Source organism: Apodemus sylvaticus, chromosome 5, assembly GCF_947179515.1.
Source record: "Apodemus sylvaticus chromosome 5, mApoSyl1.1, whole genome shotgun sequence".
Lineage (NCBI taxonomy): Eukaryota > Metazoa > Chordata > Mammalia > Rodentia > Muridae > Apodemus > Apodemus sylvaticus.
Genome location: NC_067476.1, coordinates 125,262,275 through 125,283,957, shown reverse-complemented (window position 1 = coordinate 125,283,957; position 21,683 = coordinate 125,262,275). Strand labels below are relative to the sequence as shown.

The 21,683-nt window shown below is 40.1% G+C and overlaps 1 protein-coding gene across 11 annotated transcripts in view; it reads right to left on the bottom strand.

Annotated features, from left to right (window-relative positions):
- The window catches only part of Macrod2 (mono-ADP ribosylhydrolase 2), a 2,114,706-nt gene that overhangs the window by 205,315 nt on the left and 1,887,708 nt on the right, over positions 1 to 21,683 (bottom strand). For all 11 annotated transcript variants that reach the window (XM_052183754.1, XM_052183758.1, XM_052183755.1 and 8 more), the window contains exon 9: positions 12,130 to 12,211. In XM_052183754.1, coding sequence (XP_052039714.1) covers positions 12,130 to 12,211 — 82 coding nt within the window. The remainder of the gene's footprint in view (positions 1 to 12,129; positions 12,212 to 21,683) is intronic.

The following is a 21,683-nucleotide window of genomic DNA, read 5'->3' as shown; positions in this document are numbered from 1 at the left end:
ATGATGTGTTTAGACACATTGCCATTCTAGATCCACTTGCTTGAAGAAAGTAGATGCTCATCTTTGGGGCCATCTATAATGAATCTGTGATGACTTTCTGATGTTAATGTGATATAGTGTGGGACTAAACCAGGGCCAAGTATAGCCATGCTTGTATTGAAATCACCCAGCTGCTATGCAGCTGGATGGATCTCATCATGGGCCATAACCACTCTTTAGATTGGCTCAGAGGTGTATGCATGGATGGACTCTAACTTCAAAGAGGACTGTAGATGCACAGAAAAAAAGGATGCAGTAAATGGCAAAGGGAGCTCTAGGGAGCTATTGGGCCATCTTCTTCAACCCAAGGAAATAACTTGAAGCATATTATCCAGAATCCTCATCACCATTTTAGAGTCATTCATACAAAAGGGTGAGTCTTTCCAAGGCCATCAGTTCTACACCCCTTTGGAGTACACTGCATGTGACCACAGTCCACAGGCTTCTTGTGCCATCATCTTCGTATCTCATTATTAGTTTATGGGAACCATTTGCATTCACAAAGAAAGACGTATTAGAATAAGGAAAACTATCTATGATTTTCTTGGAGTATGGAAGATGCTGCAATCTTCCTAGTTTATTATTACTCATGATAGGCAGAATCTGCACCAACATGGACAGATGAGGGACCATCCTTACAGAGATTTAACTTCTAACATTAAATTGAATACTAGGAAGCATTGAATCTATCTAATGGATAAACATACTTAGTATAGATAGTTGAGAGGGCTGAATTTTTTTAAAAAATGAATAAAAGCAAAAAGATTTTTTGTTTTGAGTTTGTTGGTTGTGGGTCAACATGAGCACTCAGTTGTCATTAATGTATCAATTTTGGTTTCTCAATAAAAAAAACTCCATTTCATCATTTTACATCTGGCTCAGCCAGATTAGCACACAATGGTACTAACTACAGAGTCGGGGATTTTGGAAGAGGAGGAATCAGGAGTTAATTGGCAGATTTTGAAAGTTGCTCTAGATGTGTTGAGTTGAAGATGGTTAAGCTAGACCCAGATTGTGTACTGGTATCTATAGCAAAGAGAGCTCTGTCAGATATATAGGCATCAGGAAAGTAGAAGATAGAGAATTCACTGGAAAAATGATACTTACTCAAGGACCCTAAAGGCTTCTAAGTATCATGGAAATTCATTGATCAAATACATTCCAGGTATTAGTAGTCATGATCATCCCATTAAAGCAGTCCTAGATATGGCTGTAGTGGTATGTTCCTATGATCCTGGCACTTTAGAATCAGGTGCAGGAGGATTATTACCAGTTGGAAAATAACTTAGACTACATGGTGAATTCATCCAGGGCTACTATATACAGGGAGACCTGCTGAGAATAAAGAGGAGGGGAAGGAGAAGAGGAGAAGGGAGAGGATGAGGAGGAAGAGGAAAAAAGGAGAAGAAAAAGAGGAGGAGAAGGAAGAAGAAGGAAAGAGAAGAAGGGGAGGAGGAAGAGGAGGGGGAGGAGGGCGAAAACACTGATTATAAAACCTCACCAAAAAATTACATAGGGAAGGTTGAGATATTCATGTGATTGTTGTAAACCATGGAATGAGTAACAATTGAAGATGACAAAGGTCAGGGTCACATGGCTGAGAGGAGTCAAGTCTGTTCATATGAGTGACAGAACATAGGCTGGGGAATTTTGAGTTACTTTCTTGTTTACTTCTTATTCTTTCTTCTGGGGCTTTATTGGAATTTCCTTATTCATATACTATTGCTCAAAACAAATTCACTTTCCTTTCCCTTGGCTTTCAAATATAAAATCAGTAAACTGTTGAAGGAACAAAGACCCTACTGCATCTCTCTTTGAAGATATCACTTCATGCCCTGCTCCAAGTGGCACTGAAAAAGTTTCTGTTTTTCCAGAACTTTCTAATAAGATCCTAGTCTACTTAGTCAAGGTGCACGTTCCCTTGCCTGTTCTGGTGTTTATCAGCAGGCACTGCCCTCACTGCACACTCACCCCTCCTGAAGGAACTGATTGCTTTCTGCCTATACCTGGTGCCTGTGGCAGCATTCAGGTTGCTTGGTTACAGCAACACTCCACTGTATATTCACTGAAGACACCCTGTGTTTACAGCTTTGGAGGCCCATCAAGGGGAAATAGTTAGTACTCGGTCCTAAGAAGGCAGCGAACTCATTTGTGTCACATTTTCCACAGCATGTCTTGTAGAGTTCTAAAAGTCAACGTGATCTGCATAGGAAATGTGCATAAGTGTGGTGCCACGCCCCTCTAAATGATTATCATTAATGTTCACATTCATTCACTCTAGGTTTTCTATATACTAGATGTGCCAATATGAGAGGGAGAGAAATCAAACCAGACTGGGTAAATGGAATTTTGATCTTGTCTTTGGTTCATTTACTCTCTTGAAGAGTACTGGTACATAAGCTATTATCACTGCTATAGCAGATTTCTAATTTAGTCCCTTAAAAAAATCATCGGATTTGCTGGGTGTGGTAGTTCTCCCTTTTATGCCAGCACTGGAGAGGCAGACACGGCTAGGTCGCTCTAAGTTTAATGCCAGCTAAGACGACATTGTGGATTCGCCTGCCAGCTAGAGCTACACAGTGACACTTCTTTTCTTTTTCAAGGCAGATTTATTACCTTACAGTTTATAGGGTAAAAGTTCAACAAGGATTCAATTATGCTAACGTCAAACGGTAAAGCAAGGCTTCCCTGCTTTCTGGAAACTGGGAAGGGGAAACATCTCCTTATTTTTTGTATCCTATGGAAACTGGGATGGGGAAACATCTCCTTAGTTTTTGTATCCTATGTGCCCTAACTTATAGCCCCCTCTCTCTATCTTCAAATTCAACAACGTTGCATTTTTTCTGAACCTTCATTTGTAAGCACATATCCTGTTGATTCTTTTCTCCTGTCCCTTCCAGTCTTAAAGATGCTTAGACCTGATTCTAATGGCTCCATCTAAAAATTCCAGAGAAATACTGTTATCTTACGTCTGCTGTTGGCAAACGAACTGAACCTTTATTTTCTGTTTTCAATATAACCCAACATATAAGGTTTGGGGTTTAGGATATAGACAGCATTTTTTTTAAGGTGTGGGTTCTCTTCATACCTAGTATACCTGGAAATTCAGGTGCAGATGGTACTATTAGAAAGAATATCTCAAGAGTAATACTAAAAAGAATTCTTTTAGAATTTAACCAGTCGCCTAGAAGTCCACCACAATCATCTTTGAGGTTTTGGTTCATGAATACAATATTTTTTAAAAGTAGTTTAATAAAACACTTTAATCTTTCTTTTTCTCCTATATGCTTTATGTATATTTTATCCCATTATTTCATTAATATAAATATAATATAACAAAAGACAAATGCTGAACTACAAGACTATTTGCAGCATATATTTTAAAGAGTTAAGGTCATTACTATACAAAGACATCTTATAGACGAACAAGTGAAGGATGTAATGTCAATAAAAATATATAGGATATAATCAATACTTTTGTACAAGAAAATTGGAGATCTAGAACTGAAGAGATGACTCAGTAGGTAAAAATACTTGTCACACAGCTGATGTTTGGTCTCTGCAACCTATATTAAGGTAAAAGGAGAGAGCTTAATCCACAGTTACCCTCTGACTTCCATGCATCTTCCGTAGTATGTGCATGTATACATACTTGCTTGCATGAGTGTGTGTGTGTGTGTGTGTTTGCACAGGCACACAGGCACAAGAGAAAATTGGAAATAAGTAGCAGAAAGGATGAATAAATCATATGGTTAACAAAATGTAGTTTCCCTATATAATACAGAAAAATGATAACATCAAAACACAAGACTCTTCACTATTAAGAAGAACAGGAGGAAAGAGAGTTCTTATTGACTGCTCATGTGAATGTAAAGTAGGTGGTGTAAGAGTAGGCGTGGCTGTTTACAGTGCTGTCTGTAGAATGGAAATCCCTGCACTTGTGTAACTCAGGGCACTTTTCCACAGGGCTGAAAAAACAGTGAGTGATTTGAAAACTCCCAGCGAAAGTGTCTTGGTTTTGAATACATATTGAAAGTGCACTTTCACCTTTTAAAAGTATTGAAAATAAAGGAGAGTGTGAACATTTACGCATAAAGATGGTTCCCTTGAGCTGCAAATACGAAACGGTTTGCTAAAATAGTCCCACATTCAGGATAAGGATTTGAGTAACCTTTGGGTCCAGTAAAACAAAATAATTGAAGAATATATGATGACAAGAAAAAATGCTCATTATCTATCTTGAGTGACAGGAAGGAGGGGATAAATCAGAATTTTTGGTTGTACACATTTTCTACTTCTAAAGACTGGGAGGATATATAACAGTATGTGATTGATCTCTGGATTATAGATTAGGAACGAGTGTGTATTTTTTCCTTGTGTGCTTTTTAAATAAACATATGTATGATTTTTGTATGAAGAAGGTATATTTTCTTAGAACAATAATCTTAAAAGTTAAACTATGTATTTTACATTTTATCAAGATGCAAATAAATATATAAATGTATGTATTTTAAAATATGTGATCCTCAGTCTACACACCTGAGTAACCGTTCACAGTTTTTCCTTGTATTGGCTGTGATCATATTCATGCTTGCACGTGGCAGTCTGAAAGCCAAAAAGTTATGCCACATGCATGAAGCCACATGTATGAGACTGAATCAGTTATTTCTGCTGGGGACAAGCCCAACAGCTTTTTCCCCGTATGCCACAGATGCTTGATTCCCTGGAAATGGTCACTCGACCTTGATTATGTTTCTCTGAAACTTGCTACTCCCATTTTCAGCTTAATTTTTGTCATGTGTAGGTGTTTCTCTGTGTAGGATGGGTTACACTCTGATAGCCTCATGACAAGTTGGAAGAACTTCTAGTCAAAATGTGTTTAATAAACCTGACATCAATACTGCTTTCAAGTCTCTGTCTTCCAAACATTAGATTGGCAAGGCAAGAGAAAGAAAATCTTACTGGCTCATGGCAGATGTGTTTCATCGTTGTGTTTAGCAAACTGATCAGAAGGAAAGAGGACAGGTGGAGACCCAGTGTAACTGGAGGGACGCCATTTATGGGGGGCAGAAGAGTAACTTCCGGATTGCTATGGGGAGAAGCATTGTACAGTAAAAAGGCTTGAGGTGAGTGACTTTGGCTCCTGTCTTGTGATTTTATAGATTCTGTGCTGCCACTGCTATGAAGACAGGTGCTGTACCTGTGACATTGGACTGATGTCAGAAGGCCAGTTTCCAAGTCAAGGGCAAAATTAAAGCATTTGTTCTTTGTTTGTTTTGTTTAAGAGTGGGGGTCTTATGTGACCCAGGCTTGTCTCATTCTTGTGATACTCCTGCTTCATCGTCCTGCCCCCTGGGATTATAAGGTTGTCCTTTCACTTTCAGCTTAATTTTTGTCATGTGTAGGTGTTTCCTCTATGTAGGATGGGTTACAATCTGACAGCCTCATTACAAGTTGGAAGAACTTCTAGTTAAAATGCATTTAACAAACCTAACCTACTAGACATCCTAGCTTAGCCATAGTTCACTCTGGGACATCAGTCATATCCCTTCAACAGCTGATCAGCTGTTGATCCTTGCTTCCATAGCTCAACATGATAAGAAGAAGACTATCAGAATTAAAAATTCAAAGTAAAGGTTCTATTAAATGCATGACTTTTTTTACATGCATAAAGTCAAAATGTTGAACAAAGACAGATGGGAAACACCTACATAAAATCTATTATGTTTCTTCTTAACTGAAAGATGTCTAGTCCGAATTGTTCATTTTGAGAAGATTGTGCACACTTTTATTTGCTGTAATAATTGTCTCCTTGGCATACTGCCTCTGTCTGTTAGACCTGGAAGCTTCTAGACTCTACAAACGTATCTACATTTAGAATATTTTCTTCATCTGACACTTGCTGCTGAATAAGCTCAGCCTTTATAATTTTTTTTTTAATTCTAACTGCCTGATTCAACTCAACTGTTTTGGCTCAAACTCCTCTCCAAGCTGACTGATTCAACCTGGATTTTCTCTCAGCCTCTCCTAAATTGCTCTGCTTGGCCTCAAACTAATTCTGTCAGTATGTTCTATTCTGGCTTTTTCACATTATCTGGGTTATTCTGCATTCACCATGTCTAGCTTGTTCTCCCTTTTCAAACTTTCTCTCTATAACTATTCCAGTAAAACTTCCTCCTTCCTCTCTCTGTGCCACAAGTAGCTTCCCTTTCCTCTCTCTTCTTATAGGAGTTGGGCATAACTTATTCTGTCAAGTCTTTTTTTCTGATTCATTACTTTGTCTGCTACTCGATTTGACATCATTTACAAATATGGGTGCTTCTTTCTACAAACTATCTCTACCTTCATTGTTTGCAATTAAAGGTATGCACTACAGGTGTCTCTTGTTATTCCAGTAAGAGATATTAAAGGGTTAAACCACAACTAGAAAGAGTATTTTTCAGTAACTCTCAGGGTCTACAGTGTGATCAAATATTCTGAAACACATGTCTTTTAGAGATTCACAAATTGGAAACAATCTTCCTGCTTGGCTTCACCTTTTTTCTAATCCCAGGCCACTTGCCTTCTCTATTGCTTATGAAACACTAGATTTTTTCTTCTCTGCTCCAGTTCACACCCTTCATGAGCTTTGCCCTAACAAACCCCCTACTCAGAGCCAGTTTGCCTTGAATTCCTGACTGCCATGAACACATAGCTATCATTTTTGATGCCCTGCTACCACCATGTTCCAATTGTTCTTACCACCCTTGTATCCTCAAACCTAAAAACTGCATGTGTGTGTGTGTGTGTGTGTGTGTGTGTGTGTCAGAGCAAATGTAAAGAATTTAATCCATCTAGACAAAAGAGTCTGAGAAAGGCATCAACAAGCAGGCCATTCTGAAATAAAACCAGTGCAAAAGTAAAGATACTCAGCATCCTGAATGAGAAGAGGGACAATTCCAGCAGGCAGAGCTCTTAAGCCTTTGCATATCTGGACTCTGTATGCTCTTCCAGGGAGCTGCCTTGCACACTGTAGGTTTAGGATTATCTGGAAACTCAGCCCACCAGTCAATAGTAGTCTTTCTTCTCTCACGTTTATGAAAGACAAAACTATCTCACCATGTCCCTATAGGACACAGTCATCCATGGGTGGAAATCACTGCAGTTAATGAATGTAGACCTTTCCTAACTCTGGGTATCTGGGGTGGGTCTCAAACTCTGAACATCAGGACTCATTGACAAAGTTATAAAAGTTTCAATTATGTATTGTTATTTGAGAAAAATTGGCAACCTTAAATTCTTTAGTAAGACTTGCACTTGACACAATTTGACTTCTATTTCTCCACCAGAAACTCTTCATTCCTCTTAGAGTTAATGGAAAGTATACACGATAAATTCTACACATTTTAAAATATGAACCTTTCATATAAAGAACAAAGAGATTCTGAGCTGAGTCACAGAAAGATTATTTGCTTTAGGCCATGTAACAGTGCACTGTAACTATAAATTATTTGCAACCGAAGTGTATGATAATTCCATAAAGCTGCCATATTCTGTTTCCAAATAATACCTCTGGAAGGGAAAAGTCAACTGTGCTTCACCTCACAGCAAGAACTCAAATTGTTATGGAAATCTTTGCTGAGTTCTCTTCTTTGCTATTTCTTTACATTTTTCTTATAGACACAGTCATGGGCTCAGTTATGTCCCCTCTAACATTTTATTAAACTCCTCATATCCTGAACCTTTGAATGAGGTACTGGTAAATTCAGTTTATTTTTGGATATAGAGCTTTAAAAGTGCAATTAAGTAAGGTGATGTCATTGGAGTGGAGTCCTTTTCTAGTGTGAGCAGTTTCCTTATACAAGGAGAAAGACAGATCATAAACCACTCAGAGGGAGGGCCATATGAAGACAGGAGCATATGACCACGTACATGCCCAGAAGGCCTTAGAACATGCCACTGCTGTCAACATCATGATCTTCAACTTCCAGACTCCAGCCAGGTGATAAAAGACATCCTATTGGTCAAACCATTCACTCTATGATACCTCATTTCTACAGATAATGTCTCTTCTCCTTTGTTAGCCTGTGAGAGCTTTCATTTCCCCATTGTTTTTCACCTGCCATGTTGCCCAGACATGTGAACTTTGAGATCGCAGATGAATTACGAGCTGCACTCAATAGGAATGTTTCTATGCATGCATTTATAGATATTGGAAAAGAAGCATGGTAGCTTTCAGAAGCTCTGGGCAACAAGCCATTTAAGGATGGGGCTTCCTTAGTGTTCTGAACATATCCTCTCAAGAGACCACAGATTTCTCTGCCTATGTTGTGGAGAGGACTTGCCTATTACCACTTGGGCAGTGACAGATGCTGGTCTCGGCTTGAAATATATTGCTGCCTCCCAGCTGCATGCCACAGTTTATTCAAGTATGGTTCATTTTCTAGAACTAAAAAGTAGAGTGTCAGGTTATAAAATATAGAATCCGACTTGCTATCTATTTTCAGACCTGCCATGAGCTGTCTGAGATACCACTGTGTGCCATGACCTTTGGCTTACTTAAAACCCATACCCCAAATGTGGGTGTTTGCTATTTGTTCCATTGTTTCTTATCCTAATGACCCCAAACCAAACACACCCCACAACTGCTGGTCCAGGTCAAGCTTAACGGTCCACCACAAAGACTCATAAATAATTTTTCCCTTTTATGAATGCTCACTCAACCTCTGAACATGTAAGCTAGCCCCAGTTAAATGCTGTCCTCCTGTCAGCCTGCATAAGAATGCGAATTGATGATCCTTGTCTCCTTGTACTAAGCTCAACTCCAAATGGATCAAGGACCTCCACATAAAGCCAGACACTCTGAAGCTAATAGAAAAGAAATTGGGGAAGACCCTTGAGGACATCGGTACAGGGGGAAAGTTCCTGAACAGAACACCAATAGGGTATGCTCGAAGATCAAGAACAGGGAAGTGGGAAGGGCTGGGTGGGAAAACGGGGGGGGGGGGGGGCCCGCGGGGAGGGAGGGGACTGATGGGACTTTTGGGGAGTGGGGGTCCAGAAAAGGGGAAATCATTTGAAATGTAAATAAGAAATATATCAATAAATTAAAAAAAAAGAATTGACAAATGGGACCTCATAAAATTACAAAGTTTCTGTAAAGCAAAGGACACCATCAAAAGGAAAAATTGGCAACCAACAAATTGGGAAAAGATCTTCACCAACCCTACATCAGATAGAGGGCTAATATCCAATATATACAAAGAACTCAAGAAATTAGGCCCCAGAAAACCAAATAACCCTATTAAAAATGGGGTACAGAGTTAAACAAAGAATTCTCACCTGAAGAACTTCGGATGTCGGAGAAGCATCTTAAAAAGAATGCTCAACTTCATCAGTCATCAGGGAAATGCAAATCAAAACAACCCTAAGATTTCACCTTACACCAGTCAGAATGGCTAAGATTAAAAACTCAGGAGACAGCAGGTGTTGGCAAGGATGTGGAGAAAGAGGAACATTCCTTCACTGCTGGTGGGGTTGCAAATTAGTACAACCACTCTGGAAATCAGTCTGGCAGTTCCTCAGAAAACTGGGCATGTCACTTCTGAAAGATCCTATACCACTCCTGGGCATATACCCAGAGGATTCCCCAGCATGTAATAAGGATACATGCTCCACTATGTTCATAGCAGCCCTATTTATAATAGCCAGAAGCTGGAAAGAACCCAGGTATCCCTCAACAGAAGAATGGATCCAAAAAATGTGGTATATATACACAATGGAGTACTATTCAGCCATTAGAAACAATGAATTCATGAAATTCTTAGGCAAATGGATGGAGCTGGAGAACATCATACTAAGTGAGGTAACCCAGTCTCAAAAGATCAATCATGGTATGCACTCACTAATAAGTGGATATTAGCCTGGAAAACTGTAATACCCAAAACATAATCTACACATCAAATGAGGTACAAGAAGAACGGAGGAGTGGCCCCTGGTTCTGGAAAGACTCAGTGTGGCAGTTTAAGGCAAAACCAGAACAGGGAAGTGGGAAGGGGTGGGTGGGAGAACAGCGGGAGGGAAGGGGGCTTATGTGACTTTCGAGGAGTGGGGAACCAGAAAAGGGGGAATCATTTGAAATGTAAATAAAAAATACATCGAATAAAATAAAAATACATCAGAAAAAAAATGCTGTCCTCCTAAGAGTTGCCCTGGTCATGGTGTCTGCTCACAGTGGCAACACCCTAAGAGGCACAATGCAATGGAAATAATTTCATTAACATAGTGTGCTTTGAAATACTAATGTGAAACTGAGAATGATTTCATTATTATTTTACTTGTGGAAATATTGAGATGAGTTTGTAGAATCAAATAAAGCAGCAATGATCATTTATTTGCACAACTGTTGATAAACTTTAGACCCCTAAGCCTGTCTCACTTTTTAAAATTGCAGTGAGACATCTGTGCCCTGTACTTTTGTAAATATCTTCAGACTAATAAGACATTAAAGTGACTATGATATCATTATTTCTAAACATCTTGAAGAGTCTAAAATTAGCTCATAGCTGATACTCACCAGGCAGAAGAATATTTACATTACACAGACCATAAAAGTTATAATTTTTCATAATGCAGAATTCTTTTAAAGAATAGTCAGAAATTCAAGCACCACTGAATTCATTTTCTAACAAAAATCAGGAGAACACACAAAAAGAAGATTGAAACAGAAAATAGGTTCTCAGGATATGGTGAGAAGCATTTATTAAACCGATCTCATTTTGGCAACTGCTTATTAAATAGGAATTAGTGCCCTGTGCTATAAAGTGTTGAGATACTGAAGCATGCGAATGTAAAAAAGAGAGAGAAAAGAGAAGAAATGGTGGGGGAGATTAGAGCCACAATAAGCCTCAGCCAGCCAGAGTGGAGGCCAAGGAATTCATATCAAGTTTTAGTAAAGGAAATCCTTTCTAGGCCCAAGTGAATTTTTTATCAGATTTGTCAATTGTAACATTTGGGCAAGGACTGAATAATTTGGTCTATCTAGAGCATCCACAGATAGGTGACACTGTCTTTGTTTTTATTTTGAACCACTGCCTGCTCCAGCTACCCAAGTCCTCCTGGAACTATGGGTGGTGCCTGCTCTTTCTTGCTTGTGTTGGTTGTGAAGGTCCACTTTAAAAGAATGTGCACCAATACCCTTTATTCTCTACTTCTCACCCACCATAGTCACTGCTCATTGCCAGAAAAAAACCTCCTCAAATACATATGGAGACCAAAAATAGAAAAGGAAAGAAAAAAGAGCAAGCCATCCCAAACTCAGCCACTAGCACTGCCCGCAGAAGCTTGAAATTTCCTACAAGCAATTCTTAACAAGGCTAAAGAAAGCACTCCAGCACTCCGGGCACCATGACCATAAAAGTAACAAGGCATTAAACAAGCCACAGCCTAACAGGCTCTAAGAGGGAGGCTGGGAAAAAATATTCAAATTGCTAACTAATGGCACATTCAATCCTAAATCCATTACTCAAGGTTCTTTAGCAAGCCCCAGGCTTCTCCAGCATTGTAAAGTATGAAAAGAGGTGAGTGACAGCCATTTGCAGATTGCCCTAGAAAGGACCATGCAATCGCTGCAGTTCAAGGAAAGAGAGTCGGGTAGAATGAGGAGGAAATACGGAAAGGGCTGGATTCTGACTACAAAGTATAAATGGGTCTCCTACAATTTTCAACCAAAAAGTTAATTGCTGTATGTATGCATGCAGCCTGGAAGCCTCACTTACAGGTGAGGGGAACTAGATTAAGCAATTTGGAGGAGAAGAGTGCCCTCTAGGAACCATTTGATCCAATCCTCAATTGATATGAGGAACAGAGTCCCAAAAAGATGTGCTGACTTACCCCAGACAACATGATGACCTCATGGGTTGGGGGAAGTAAGGGCCTGGAATCCTTACCACTTCCTGCAGTTCTTAGAAACTATGACACAAATTGGCAGGCTGACCACAAACATGGAAATCACAGAATAGTTCTGAGAATGGCTAACAGAGCACCAGGGAAAGGAGGTCCCACTCCATCTATTCCTCGATTTCAAAGGGAACAACAAATGGGTTTACTCACCAACGGGGAAAAACTCGCTCATTTTCTTTTTGTAGATTTTGAAATCAACTTCTAGGAAGACACAGAAGATGATTCGATCCACCTAGAGGCAAACAATAAACACTTGAAGAGGAAGGAAATATGGCAAATGCTTAAATAAAGCAGAGGCTTAAAACTCATAAAGACATGTGTGAAAGCTTTTTTGGTGATGAAGTCTTAACTGTATCACAGGATCAGGTGATATCTGAAGGTGAAGGTGTGGTGGTGGTGGTGGTGGTGGTGGTGGTGGTGTGTGTGTGTGTGTGTATGCATGTGTGTTAGTATGCACCAGACTGGAGTATGCATACTCTGTGTATAATGAAGCCAATGTACATGTTTCAGTGGAAAGATGCTACATAAATAAGACACAATAAGTGACAGCAAGCTACAATGCAGCAAGCTGTAAATAATGTCAAGGTTCTGACAGGATACATGGACTATACAGTTTCTCTAAAACTGCCAGAGGAGAGGCAGACAGATGTGTGACAATAAAGTATGGCAGTAAACAAAGAGTACTTTGTTCTAATCTCGTTAGAAAAAAAAATTTAGTCATCAAATCTATAGTCATCAAAGATGGGCTACAAAGTGTCAATGAGTTTAATTTGCACAAAGTCACTTGCTTTTAGCCTAACATATGCTACCTCCTCCAAAAAGCAGCAGAAATAAAATGCTAGTTGACAGTAAAACGAGGTCAACGAACACTTAATTTGGTAGGTATTGCTGGGTAAGTGTCACCACAGAAGTAAAACATATGCACAGTCTCCTTTCATTCTGTTTTGAGAGAGCATCGGCACACATGGGTTTCTTTGAAATAGGTGAGCATAACGTGTCAAAGAGAGAGGAGAAATGAACTACACATGGTAGCTCATCTATATCTCAGACTAACTCAGAATCTCAATTTTTGTGTCTGGAACATAAATACCCCTTTATAACATTTCTTTGACAAGAGGAAATAAAGTTTAAAACCAGGTACAAGTGACAGTTGAATAAAACATCAAAACATCTCTTGTGGGATTCGAGGAGAGATGGGGTGAGCATAAAGTGGGGCAAGAAAGAACCCAAATAGATGTTAGCCACCTAACACTTCTCTCTTTCCTCACTGCGGAAGGTGTATCTGTCACTCAATATGATAGCTTCCGGTAGCTGAGAAGCTCTAGTGAGAGACATGGCAGCTGGGTCACCTGGGATTGTGAAGTTATGTGAGATAAGAGAGTTCAGAGCCTTGTCTTCCTAATCTATTCATAAGTTTCTACCTTATCAAGGCTCAACTGCCTCCTGGCCTGTCTCTGAAATTCCATCCTTTAAGGAACAAGCTACCCTCCAGTTGACTCCAAAAAGACAGTGTTCAAATGAGCAGATTTCTTTTTTCCTGTTTTCACATTTGAGTCAGATGTCTGGCCCTATCTCTATATCATTAGTTCTACTTATATACACAAAAAACATAGATTCCATATCCAATCATTTTTCCAGGTAAACTATAATTTTAGTTGAAAAAGAGAGATAAGTCTTTGCATGCCCACACACCTTACGACACATTTATATCCAGTGGCTGAAGCCAAAACCCATAATGTTGAATGACAGAAATGTGTTGTTGAAGGGCAGAGTCTATAAAATCAGCTCTACATCATTTTAAAAACATAAAGATACAATGCTGTAGGGACCCGTTCATGAGTACTATTCAAATAATCAGTTCTGAGGACATTGGGTTAAGTGGCTTTGGGTTCTTTTATAAACAACACAAAGATGAGCAGAAAAAAAAAACAAAAAACAAGCAAACAAAAACAAACAAACAAAAAACCCCAATCCGTGAACTCAAACCAACCAGAAGCTGTCACCTAACTTGGTTCCTCAGTGGAATGATTTGGTTGGGCACCTGCTCTATTGTGGATTAAACCTCTTTTTCCCTCACATGCCCACCCTACAAAAGCCTCCTAATGCTCTCTGAATGGTGGCCAGCAACACAGGCAGTCTGCCCACCCTGTGAAATGCTGCTGCTCAGAATACCCCCACTGCCGCTGCCTTGTTTCTCTTTCTTCTGTACTAACATATGGAAACACATGTGGTTTCAACATGGCAGCCATTTCTGCAAAGGGAGATTTAGATCATTAATAATTTATTGCTTAGGAAGTAATGAGATTTGAGACAATATGACACATAGGTGGTAGCTGGTAGCTGTGTGGGGGTAAGTATGGAGACAAACAATTTTCTCTATTTTTCTTAGTTTTGTTTTGTTTTGTTTTGTTTTGTTTTGTTTTTTAGCTGTGCCGGACCACTTAGAGTTTCCTGAATCCATAGTTATCCCTTTGGGCCTTTGAGCACTGAGTGTTTTTCCTTGATGGGTCACTTGTCATATTGCTCCTAAATCACCTAGTGGTGGTAAGAGTTTAAAACCAAGAAATTTTGATTTATAGAAAACCTGATGTGATTCAGTTAAACCATCATGTGTCCTGTTACATTTGTCTATACTTAAGAATAGCAAATCAGGTGATGATGTTTTTCTCTTTCATGTCCCTTATGTGTCTGTGTTCAAACATGTGAGTAATCATGAGTGAATATGTCTGTTCCCATGCTGGGGTCTCTTTTAATAGCAAAGCTATTTTCTACTATTAACTTCAAATACCATTCAGTCTATTTTCAGACTGTCCAAATATTGCAAGGGATCATAATCTACTTCTAGCACATTAGGCTTGATGACCATGGGAATGGTCCAAAATTCACCAGCCCTGTTAATTTTCCCCCAGAAAACAAATATTGAAGATGAAGCACTTTAATTTTAAAGTAATTGAGTGCTCTAACTAACTATCCTTACTCATAGGCCTAACACTAAAACAGGCTGACAGCAAATTGAATCTAAGCATTCCTTTCATTCACTAGATACTGATTACACATTACCCTTGTGCACATACATATTCTCTGGGGTGCTATTGGATACGGGCCCACTTAATTGATAAACTCTGTTTTAAAAGTCTTTCCACTACTGATACTTCTTCATCCTATGTGAGATGGTGCAATCCTTCTCACTGAGGTGTAGGGTCTAAACTTGCATCTCTTATGTCTGGGAGGCCCGTGACCATGAAGAATTGATGTTAAGTGGTTGAGTGACAGGAAGCCATTTCAATTCTGTTTAGTACTCTTGGGAGGATACGTCTCATATACAGCCTTCATGTCTGTTAGAGGCAGCGAGCGCATGTGGAGAACCCACACGTAGCTATTCTGGCCACAGATCCAGCTGGAAGGGGGAGGCCTTTCCCTGATGTCAGCTCCAGGCATCTGAGGCAGCCGATGCACACGGAGTGGAGAAGAACCGCTCCTGCTAGACACTCATTGCAAATTCATAAGCAAAGGCATAGAAATAAGTAACTACAGACTTGACATCTTCCCAGCTTATCCTGGCACCACTTTTTTTTGAGTCTTGCTTTTACAGCTCTTTGGTACTTTACATCTGTGGAAAGGGGGAGAAGAAGGACACAGGATGCTTAACCGCTGCATGGCTGAGAGACTGGAAATTTGGTTCACACAAAGGAGAGAAGCCTTGCATAGTCCATTCTAATCCTGGAACTTCCTAAAACCCAGCATGGCATCACTTGCTTTTCTTAAAGTCACTGGACAAGTTCAGAAAAACGACAGCTCTTGAGAGACCACTCATTTATTCATCTGCTTTTAAGTGACACGCCTTCAGTTTGCAGGGTACAGCCTGCACACCACTCCCTCTCTATGAAACAAGAATTCAGAAATTGAGTGGCCTTTTCATAATGTCAGAAAATTAATTAATGATAAAACCTCAGTGCTCTTAGCTTCAACCCTGAATTTTTTCTTTGATATTACTTTGAGGGAAACCCATGCCACTGAGATTCTAGACCTGCCCCTAGATATGGGATGATGGATGGACCATCATCTCTATAGGCCTCAGTTTTCCACCCGTATCATGAAAGGAATGAAGGATGCCATGTCTTCATAACTTCATAACTTCATAACTGTTTTGTACTATGTGAATTCAGTAAACCAGACACCCTACACTTCTGTGAATGATTCTTGGTTGGGGATGCCCATGGGGACAGTTGCTTGGGAATTTGTTGGACTTGAGGAATGTTTGGTGAGGCAGCAACTGGAGACTTCCACAATTTCTACTGGTCTCTGCCATGGGTTCTATGAATCTTGATCTTCACACAGATACATCCTGAATCATTTTGTAGGCTGTTGCAGTTGGGGTATCAAAGCAACAAGGCAGGTAAGTCCACGTGTCACTCTCTGTTTTCATGATGGCTTCCAGACTGTCTTGATTCTTTCCCATTCAGTATTCAGTTTTTACCATAAAACATTTCTGGACCACATACCCTACTCACACAAGCCTCAGTTAGGACCTCTGTTCTGACCTGGAAACATCCCCCTCTGGACACACATTTCCCACTCTGCCAGCATTTGATTTTATTAGTTTATAAAAAGAAAAATCTTTACTTCCTATACAACTCACAGAATTGTGCTTCTGGTTAAACTCCAATTGATATAGTCTTTGTATCAGTTCAGTGAGCATTATATCACCAGGAGAAACTCAGCGAAGCACAAAAAATAACAATGTTCATTTTCAGAGATGTGTAACCTGTCAAGGAGATTTAATTCCTAATTATTTCCTTCAAATGAATGTCTGTGTGTCCTGGTCTAGTAGGTCTTTTTGGTGAACTTCCTAGCGTGTGTATCAACTCTTCTGTAACTAATCTCACATGTTTAAAATGACTTACTTTGTATTAATAATTGATTAGTAAATCACATGATCTACAGTCAAAAGCACAAAAGGCAATGACTAACTGTTCTAGAATTTACCACTTGACCTAGTCTTCATGATACTGTAAGTAAGCATCATGCAAAGAACCAGGTGACATTCATCTTTGTCTCATGAGTTCATGGCATAGGTTCTCACCTACAATGTGTAGCTTCATATGTATTTGTAAGATTAGGGTATGTACCAGATATATTTCAGAAAAAATAAAAATAGATAATAAAGAGGTGGATAACACTCTTACATTCTCCAGAAAGCCTTCAAGTGACTTGTAGTAGAAAGGGGGCACAGTCACCTTCTGTTGTGATATTGAGTCCCATGTAGTTCAGTGCTGGGCTTTTAACTTGGGTTCACAATAGCAACGGTGATATACTAGCAGGGATTAAAATCTGATGGCTCTTTAAAATGAAACTATCAAATATTGGCAAGTATGTATGTTAACAGGGACTTTCACAAGCAGCTTTGAGGAATAAAAATGAGCACAGCCACTTTGAAAATTTTTGATAAAGACATATACTAAATTAGGTAATTATATACATTCACCATTCAATCCTAGGTGTACACTCAGCTGGTATGTTCACCAGAAGCAGCAAATGAATGGTGAAGCAGCAAAAGAATGTTCACCATTACTCCAATGTGGGAACTGCTTAAACAGCCATAAATGTATAAACACACGAGCATGATGTCACACAATGGAATATTAAAAACCAATGTAAATAAAAAAGTTTACAGGCACATATAAAATACAGGTAAATGGCACAATGCTTTATAAAACTCATCAAAAGCAGGATATGTGGACAATTCCATTTCTATGATATCCAAGGGTGTTTAGAAGTAGATTAAATCAGCTGTGCTGTTAGAAGTTGTCATAGCAATTATTCCAGGGTGTGTGCTTTTGGAAGGCATGCTACAGAATGTCTAGCATCCTTCTGCTGTTTTAACCTAGATGCTGGTTCCCTGGACATATTGTCCAGTTTGCAAAAAATTTATCAACTTGTGTACTCAGAAACTGTGTGTAAAGCTACACTTCAATAAGATTTTTTTTAAAGGTTGAAAGTCTATGCTGCAGTTGTCTTGGTCAACAATCAAAAATCTATTTTCATTGACTTAGAGGTCAAAAAAGTCCTTTAAAGACTGACCTTTGAAAGGCAATCTCTCCATATATTTCCACTGATGCCAACTGCTGCTCACCCATCAAAGCTTGCAGGAGTAAAGATATATTTCTTTCACCAAGATATCCATTAATCCACAGTGGGGGGTTTCATGCCCCATAAACATGATGACATAAGTCCGATTAATCTTTTTCAGTATCACATCCACTGTTGTTAAGGAGGTTACACAGGGAGGCATGCTGGGAGTATCTGGAGCTGACCTCCATTTTTTATACCAGCACTCATAGGACAGCTGACAAAGCCAAGATTAACCTGTATTCAGCAAGATTGGGAGAATGAACAGGTTCTGATCAATGTAAGTGGCTTGCCCAGTGACATTCAGAGAGTTGGTGAGCATGTAGATGCTGGCATAACCGAGGGTTACCTTGTCTATGTGCTACCAGATGGGCAGTTGTGGGGGGGGGGGGCGTAAAAGTACTGCCTTCTTGAAAACAAACTTCCAGCCACATCCACACAGGCTGCCAAGGGGAAAGGTTTCAAAACAGTGTGTTCTGATAATAAGTGATATAGGCTTAAGAATTTACCAAGTTCAAGCAAAGACAGATTCCAAGAGGATTGGGATGGTTGGAGCTTCCTTGATGCTGTGAATAAGCCAAAAATAAATGAGAGGCCAAGACTATGCTAGGATAACTGAGAAGGCAAACCAGGATGTTGAGCTGCTTGGAGCTTGGTCCCACCTCTCACGCTAAGGGAAGCAATGAACAATCTTTCCCCCTCCCCCTTACACAGATCAGTTTTCAGTTGCAGCATAACCAATTGCCACAAAAGCAAAGCCTTCAAACAACAGGATTTACTCTCTCACCTGTTCTAAGCACACAGGAAATCCAGGACTGCCCTAGCTCAGCCCTCTGGCTAGTCTCAAAAGTCACAGTCAAGGTTTTTGTGCATTGAACTCCTCCTGAGGAGTTAGGGATATGCCTCCAAACCCACCTTTCTAGCTGACAGCAGAAGTCTCTTCCTCACCCTTAAAGTTATTGGCCAGAGATGGCTCTTGGCTCATAGAGGCTACATGTAATTCCTACCCATGGATATAGACATGGGTGCTTTCTTCTTCCTGAGCTAGCAAAAATGTCTCCAGGATATTTCTTTTTTATTTTTTTCTTTTTGTTTTTTTTGTTTTTGTTTTGTTGTTGTTGTTTTGTTTTTGAAACAGGGTTTCTCTGTATAGCCCTGGCTATCCTGGAATTCACTCTGTAGACCAGGCTGGCCTCGAATTCAGAAATCTGCCTGCCTCTGCCTCCCAGAGTGCTGGGATTATAGGCATGCACCACCACTGACCGGCAGGATATTTCTTATACATCCTCCAAACTCTAGAGTCCTGTTTAGAACCCCCGTCTGGCTAGGGAAGGGTGGACAGATAGCTCTTGTTGCATAAGCCTGACAACCTAAGACTGATACTGGGAGCACATGTATAGGTAGACGTGTAATAATACGGCAGAGTGGCCTTTTATCTCTACAGGCACAGTGGTGTGGCCCAGCATATCTAATGGGAACAGAGAAAGGCATAAAGCCAGCAGAGTGGCTTGGCAAAGATCCAGCAAAGCCGAGCCGAATGACACAATCACTACTCTGAGGTAGGCAACTTCTGGTCTTCATCTCCACCTGTTGCACGCCTGTGGGACTTTGAATGTTTGTACAACTGAGGGGATATTGGATTGACAGGAATTTTCTTATGAGCCATTTACACCCTTCACCCACCAAGACTCCTGTTTCTAAGCTAGCCTAGGAAATTCCTGAGCATTTATCCCTCGTGAACTTAGGGGATATCCTTATCTGGCCTACCTGAAGGTCTTACATAAGTCTGGAGGTTGTGATTCAAATAAAGACACCAGAGATCTCCTCATGAGGATCTGACTCCAAGATACTTTTGTAACATCTGCCCCTGTACTAACTCAGGAACAAGATCATCAGAACAAAGTAATCTTTAAAAGGTAAACAAGATTTGGTGGGCTGGAGGAGTTGTCAGCAGATCAGATTAAAAGCCTCTTCTTACTATACACTGTGACCATTAAGAGTTAACAATACACTGTCTGAGACATGATAATCTGTCTGGGCTGGTTTGGAGATTTTCTTTCTGTGCCCTTGAAACTGCAAGAGCTACCAGTCTGAGCATGGGCTGCCATGCTTTGAAAGAATATGCCTCTAGATTCTTAAAAGTTGGGTTGTGGGGTTGATGAAGGAAAATAATTATAAAAGATAACTGTTCTGTCACTGTATATCAATGATGGCTAAACTTATAACAAGAGGAAGTTAAAACACAAGTCCAGGGACAAAATGATGTGATCTATCTTTTGGAACAAGAATCTATCCTTGCCTACTGAGTTCTGTATAAATAAAGAAGCACTCTGACTGCCCATCAGTCAGGATTCAAGGCTCTTCTGAACCTCCTGCCTGTCTCACTCCTCTCTTGCTGCATCCTTAGCTCCTCTAAAGAACCTGGCCATTGTGGGGCTGGTCCCTCGCATTGACTTACATATTGTGTATGTATGTGCACATCTGCACACACACACACACACACACACACACAAACACACACAAACACACACACACACACACACACACACACACACACACACACACACACACACACACACAGTTAAATAAAGTTAGCAAAGGACCCTCCTAATTAGGTCAGGCCCAGTAGGACAACCTCTCTTTAATTAAGTCATTGATTAAACATCTTAGTCATAGCTGTGACAATCACTTTTCTTAATCAAGGGTGATACTGAATCACTATGTTTGCCATTTGCACTCTCAAGAAAGAGAAATCTGAGCAAAACAAGCACCTGTAAGGATGGGTTCCAGTATCTTAGGGGCCACCTTAGACTTATGCCTCCCACGTAAGCTATCTCCATGTTACCAACTGCCCATTTGCCAGTTTGTATTGTACCTCTGCCCCATTTTGACCTCAAGGAAGCCACTTAGCCTTTCTAAGGCTCAGCTTCCTCAAGTCTAACATGGATATGGAAGGACATAGGGTAGTAAGACAATGTGTGTCTTTCAGCTTGGGGTTCTATGGACCAAACATCCTGCATAGTTGGATGATTTTTTTTTGTTGTTGTTGTTGTTGAAGGCATCACTAGGCAGAAGTCAAAGTGTCAGCTGGACTGGGATCTGGAAGTTTATTTGGAAAAGAGCAGGTTCAGTTCTGTAGGCAGGGGTCCCCATTTCTGAGCTGGTAGACCACTGGATCATTCTTAGTAGTTCTCGGAAGCCTCCTGCAATTTGTTTGCCCTGTTTATGACTCTTACCCTCCCTCAAGGCAGAGAAGGTATATCAGATACTCCTTAGGTTTGAACCTCTAGGCTTTCTTCGAGATGGTTAAACCCATATTGAAAAGACACATGTGGTTTGATGATGCCCACCTGGCTATGCACCCAGTTTGAGGGTGAAATGATCTGGGACCTTTGTTACTCAGCAGAGCTCCTTTGCACCAGTGTCTACACTGGTTTTTCTAAACCAGATCAGAATAATACCCCAGCCAGATGAGCCTGCTAGAAGTGCTTTTCTAGTAAATGGTACCCCATTTATTGATACCAGGACCTCTGAAACCTGTGACATCACAAAGGCGATAGTGCAACCTGTACACC